The following is a 5386-nucleotide window of genomic DNA, read 5'->3' as shown; positions in this document are numbered from 1 at the left end:
CCTCCTCCGCAGGCTGCCTCTGCACCGTCGGCGTCCTGACCTACGGACTGATCAGCTTCAAGAGAGGCAACACCCGTCAGTCTCAGCTGATGATGCGGGCGCGTATCCTGGCCCAGGGCTTCACCTTCGCGGCCCTCCTGGGAGGCATGGTGGTCACGGCCATGAAATCTAGAAAGTGAAATCAGGCCAGAGAGAAGCTGCGGCCGCGGGCGGGCGGGCGGGCGCCAGCCGGTGCCCCAGCTGGCAGGGTGGATTCTGGCTGCGGATGGAGTTTTCTGAGAGACAGTTGTGATGTCTCGGTGGAGCCAGTTGTCAGAGAGGCTCTGTGTTCCAGAGCACTGGAAATGCTGCTAATACACCCCTGTGATTAACCTGACATTTGGACCGTGGCATTTTTTGATTCCCTTAGAGCTTATCCTCCTGCAGCACTGGAGGCTGCGCCTCACTAAGGCTCTCCACCCCCATCAGACCTCTTGTCCCTGCTTGGTGCTGTCACAGTCTATTAAAATTGTGTCCTGTGGGCCGTGGTCTGCACTGAGGTGTGGCTTTAGTCAGGCGGTGCACCAACATTTGAGAAATGAGCTGCCCGGGTAGGAAGGAACAGCTCTGTTTATGGCTTGATCCTGGCAGGACAGAGTTCATGAGCAGCGGGTGAGTGGCCTGGGGACAGTATGTAATCTGTTTGGTTGCAACCGGTGAGTAATAAAGTGAATTGCAGCGAGATTCTGACTGATACTGGATTGCAGAGCGTTGAGAAGCCAGAAGAGTAAACAGTGTAGGAAGGAAGGGGAGCAGGCACGGCTGCCTCGAAGCTGTGGTGATGCAAGCAGGACACAAGAGAGGTAACTCCCTGTGAAAACAACTTCTTGGGAACTCGCATTTCTGAAACAGGGCCTGGCCGCGTTCTCTGGGACGTGCTGCTGCTTTGGCTGCTTTTGCCAGGGAGTCGGTTCCTGCGCAGCTCGCTGCTTCACGTGAGCTGGAACTGGCTGCTGGGCAAGTGCCCTGTTCCCAGAGAGAGCCGCGCTGCCCGCGTCGTGACAAACATTGTCACGGGCGGCTCCAGGTCCTGCCGTTGGCGTTGGAACACTTGGATCATACCAGGGGTGTTTGGTGAGCAGCGAGGCTAACGGGACTTTGCTCTCCTGTGTCAGGGCCGCAGAGCGGGGAGGAAATGGGGCCGTAGGCTCTGTTTGCTGTGTGGCTGCGGCGGCTTGTCCCTGCCTGTAGGCAGAGCGTACCTCCGCAGGGGAAAGGGGCGCAGACACTACTAACCGTGCTGCGATGTTGGGCTGCCTGGGGCGTTTCCAGGCTTTGCTCTCCGGGTGTCTGCGCGTTGGTGCCTGCGCCCCGGCCCTCCCTGGCCTGCGGTGGCTTTGCAGCTGGCTGCCTGGCAGCTCGCTGATCCCGCTTCGCCCTTACAAGCGGCTCTGGAGGAGAGGGCGAGGGGTAAACTCGCTCTGCCCGTGAACGAGCGCTTGGTTTGTCCCATCTGGGGAACCATGCTGGTGGGCCTCGGCAAGGACAGGGTGAAGGCTCTCGCCCACCAGAGCTGAATTCTGAAATGCGAGGGCGGGGGGACAAGCCATTGCCGGTGCCGAGCGGTGTGAGCTCCACCTCAGCAGGAGGGAGCCCGGTGCTCTGCCTGCTGTGGCACCGTGGCGCTGCCTGCCTTCCCTGGCTGGCTGCCTGCTCAGCACGTCTTTCCCACAAGCAGCTGCTTTTGGCTGCCTCGCTGGCACTTCCAGCCCAGCCAGCTTGGGGCAGGGGTGTGAGGGGCAGCTGGTGGGCAGATCTGCGTGGCAGAGCGGCGAGTGCAATCCCTTGGCATCCCTGCCTGGAGACGGGCACGGCGGGCTGGGGAGCAGCTCAGCCCGTCTGGACAAGCAGGAGCTTGCAGCTCCCCGGGGGCAGAGCAGAGCCCCCCCCGGTCCTGCTGCCAGCGCTTCTGCCCCGCCCTAGCGCAAACCCTCCGGCCCTTCCCCTCGTTCCTCTTTTTTCCTGTAGGACGTGGCTCCTCCAGCCCCGTCCTTTCCGCAGGAGGCTTCGTGGCTGTGGGTTCTCCTAAACACACGTGTGTGTGTTGCTGAAGCAGAAAGATGACAGCGCCTTGTAGGATTGGAGATGTCGGTTTATTGAAACAGGTGATTTGAACAGTCACAGATACCAAAGCCGAGGGGATGTAGAACAGCTGTGGGCATGGCTCCCCGGGAGCTGCCCCTGCCTGCCATGGGGTGCACAGCAGCCGGGGCACCCAGGGGCCCGGCTGCCTGCAGGGGCTGGAGGGACAGAGTGCAGGGGGGCACTCTGCCCCTGGGAAGCAGCCAGAGGCGCTTCCCGCTGCTCTGCAGTGAAAGGCGGAGGCAGGCAGCCAAGTCTCGAGGTATCATGCATCCGTGTCCATCCTGCACCACAGCAGAGCTGCCTACGCATGCTGGAGCGCAGGGGGACGGAGTAAGAGCGATCAGCCCTATGGACAAGGTGGCACAATCCCAGCACATAACACCGAGTGACTCCCTGTGCACCCATTTCCCTTCCCAGCCCACTGCTGAGCCTGTGCCCAGGAGCCAGGGGTGCCCGGTCACCCCACGAGGGCTGCAGCAGCAGGGCAGGTGACCTTCCTGACTTGAGCCGTAGCTGCAGGGCAGGAGAGCTCTGCATACTTGCTTTTTGGCTGAGCAGGGCTCTGCAGCGAGGCTCAAGCAAATGTTTTGTGGGCTCTGCTACATGTCCCCCCAGCCCACCGCTGTGAGCCCTTCCCAAGCCCCCGGCAGGCCAGATCCGGGGCACAAGCTCCAGACTGCCCCGCAGCAGGGTGCACGCAGGCCTGCCCCTCTCCTGCTACGCAGTTTTGCAGGTTTCCAGGGCTGGGCCCCCGAGCCAGAGGGGCTGGTGCCGGCCCCACCAAGCAGAGGAGAGAAAGCCGGTGTTCGGGCCGGAAAGCGTGTACCTGTGGGGGGGGGGAGTGGGCCTGAGGAATCTCGCCACGCTGCCTTAGGTGTGCAAATCCAGCGGGGTGCCAGAGAGAAGCCACAAAGCAGCTGCAGACAGATGTGCAGCTTGTTCTCCAGGGACAGCACAAGCCCCAGAACTCTGCCCAATCCTGCTCTGGGCCCCTGGGTTAGGGAGCTGGGGGCTCAACCTCTGCCCCACAGCAGCTGGACCTTCCTTTGTGCTTCCCTGCAACCACACAGCCTCCATCTCCCATCCTAGCAGCAGGGGAAGCAGCAGAGCAGAACTAAGGGCCCCCAAAGCCTGGCACCCCACATTTCCAACTGCTGGTGGTCTTGGGGAAGGGACAGGAAACATCCTGCACACTCACCCCATGGCCCCTTCCCAGTGCCCTGCGCCACCATACTGCCTGGCACCAGTAGCCCCGCAGGATGGATGGGACACAGACACTGCAACTGCTGCTCGGAGCCCCACCAGCTTTTTGGGGTGCACGGCCAGGCTGGGGAGAGGTCTGCTGGGCTTGGGGCAACTGCTGGCAGTCCCGGCCCAGCCTGGGTGCCTGCACTCACATTCCTCAGTCCCTGCTAGCCCAGGAGCATCACGCCGTGGCCATGCTCCCTGCAGAACCTTGCGGCGTGGAGCTGAGCCAAGGACTGTTTCTCCACCCTCCCAGCCAGCTCTGCTCTAAACCCTGCTGGAAAGGCAGAGGGGAGCCAGGGGTCCCACTAGGATCGCTGCCTTGGGGCTAGGACCCAGGCCCAGACACGGGGCTGCCATGCCTGCACTGGCCCAGCGCCAGGACAGCCGCAGGCAGGTTTATTCCCGGCACAGGGGTGTGGTGGGGAACACGGGGGGGGGTGTTCCCCCTCGCACTCAGCCAGGCCCCTGGGCACAACCTCCCGCAGAGCCCAGGCCGGGGGCTCTGCCGCTAACTCAACTCTGCCACCCAGCGTCGCTTCTCGGGGAAATGCCACAGTAATAAATAAGTGTAAAAAGAGATCGATGCACCTTTTAAGCAAAGGAAAACCATGGGGAGAGTTACAACCAGTGACTCGAGCACAGCCGAGGCGTACACCAGGGAGCAGGGGGCAGGCAGGGTGAGGCCCCTCGTGGGCTGGCCCCACAAAGCCGCCCTGCTCGGTGAGCCTGGCCTTGCTCTGCTGCGCTCCTGGCTGTGCCAGGCGGCAGCTAGCGGGACAGGGGCGTCTGTTTGAGGGAGATGAGCACCGAGCGCATCCGTGAGACATCCTTGCTCTGCTTGCTGCTCTTGGGGTTGAAATCACAGAGCTGGGCCACCTTCTCCCACTCGGAGCCCGGGGTTTCCTCCTTGGACTCCTTCAGGAATGCTTCCTCCGAGGCCCTGCGGAGATGTTGAGGGTTGTGACTGGCAGATCCCTTTCCAAGGAGACCCTCCCCTCTGTCTGGGAACCCCTCATGTCCTGGCTTCTTGTCCCCTTGCTCCAGCCGATGAGCTCAGGATCCTCCGGGATCCAGAGACACACAATGCTCAAGGCTGCTGCTGGCTGCACTCCCCCAAGATATCATTCATCCAGGGGCACGGGGGTGTCTGCCTGCTCCCAAGACTTCTCCACCCCCCAGAGCTGTCCCCCAAAAAGCACAAGACCCCACAGCTTTGCCTCTTCAACCAGCCCCCACAGGGGCATTTCCAGGAGCTCCACTTGCCTCCTAAGACTCCACTATTTGGAGACACTCAGCTGCAGCATCCTCCCTCCGGGACCTCACCAGGGCCCAGTACCTCCCAGCTTCCCCCCCTTCCCTTGGCTGGGCAGCCAGTGCTGGGGCCAGGACCCCCAGACCCTGTGGGGCAGGATACGGTCTATAAGAGGCACATACACATAGCCAATCACATCGGCGTCCGGCTGCTGGTAAAAGGCTTTGTCAGCGATCCTAGCCCCCGAGGCACAGAGAGAGAGAGAACGCAGAGCAGACAGGCAGGCAGAGGGTTAGAAAGAGAGAAACAGAGAGGGGGTTAGCGTCCTCCCGCAAGAGCGTGACCATCACAGCATACACGGCACCAGGAAAACCTGCCGGTGACAGCAGGGCTGCACAGACAGTGCCCCAAACCTGCCCCGATGCGAGGCCCACACGGGGGGCAGGAGGCACTGAGATCCCACTGCGATCCCAGTGTGGTCCCAGCCAGGGTGGCTCTGCACAGCCACCGGAGCTGCTCAAAGCCCCGGGGCCTCTCCCCTTGCCTGGCAAAGCTCCGTCCCCGCAGGGCTGGGCCCCACTGTGGGGCAGAGGCCCCCAGACATCCCAGGAAGGCAGATCTGGCTGCACAGCAGCTCCCGTCGCAGCTCTTGCAGCCATGCTGAGCCCAACATACCTGTTGTTTGCCCGGTTCTTCTCCATCTGCTCATTCTGACGTAGGTTCCACTCCTCCAGGTCCTTCTTGGCCTTCTCACGCCATTCC

General features: G+C 62.1%; 1 protein-coding gene across 1 annotated transcript in view; it reads right to left on the bottom strand.

Annotated features, from left to right (window-relative positions):
* Window positions 1-2122: 2122 nt before the first annotated feature.
* Window positions 2123-5386, bottom strand: part of CLTB (clathrin, light chain B) — a 6233-nt gene continuing 2969 nt past the window's right edge. Inside the window, exons 4-6 of the mRNA XM_009333527.1 lie at window positions 5300-5386; window positions 4807-4860; window positions 2123-4312 (exon numbers count right to left, since the gene is read on the bottom strand). The exon at window positions 5300-5386 is cut by the window's right edge and continues 34 nt beyond it. Of these exons, the coding sequence (XP_009331802.1) occupies window positions 4141-4312; window positions 4807-4860; window positions 5300-5386 (313 nt within the window). The 3' untranslated portion in view covers window positions 2123-4140. The remainder of the gene's footprint in view (window positions 4313-4806; window positions 4861-5299) is intronic.

Source organism: Pygoscelis adeliae, unplaced genomic scaffold (genome assembly GCF_000699105.1).
Source record: "Pygoscelis adeliae isolate BGI_AS28 unplaced genomic scaffold, ASM69910v1 Scaffold431, whole genome shotgun sequence".
Taxonomy (NCBI): domain Eukaryota; kingdom Metazoa; phylum Chordata; class Aves; order Sphenisciformes; family Spheniscidae; genus Pygoscelis; species Pygoscelis adeliae.
This window is presented reverse-complemented; position numbering and strand designations above follow the sequence as displayed.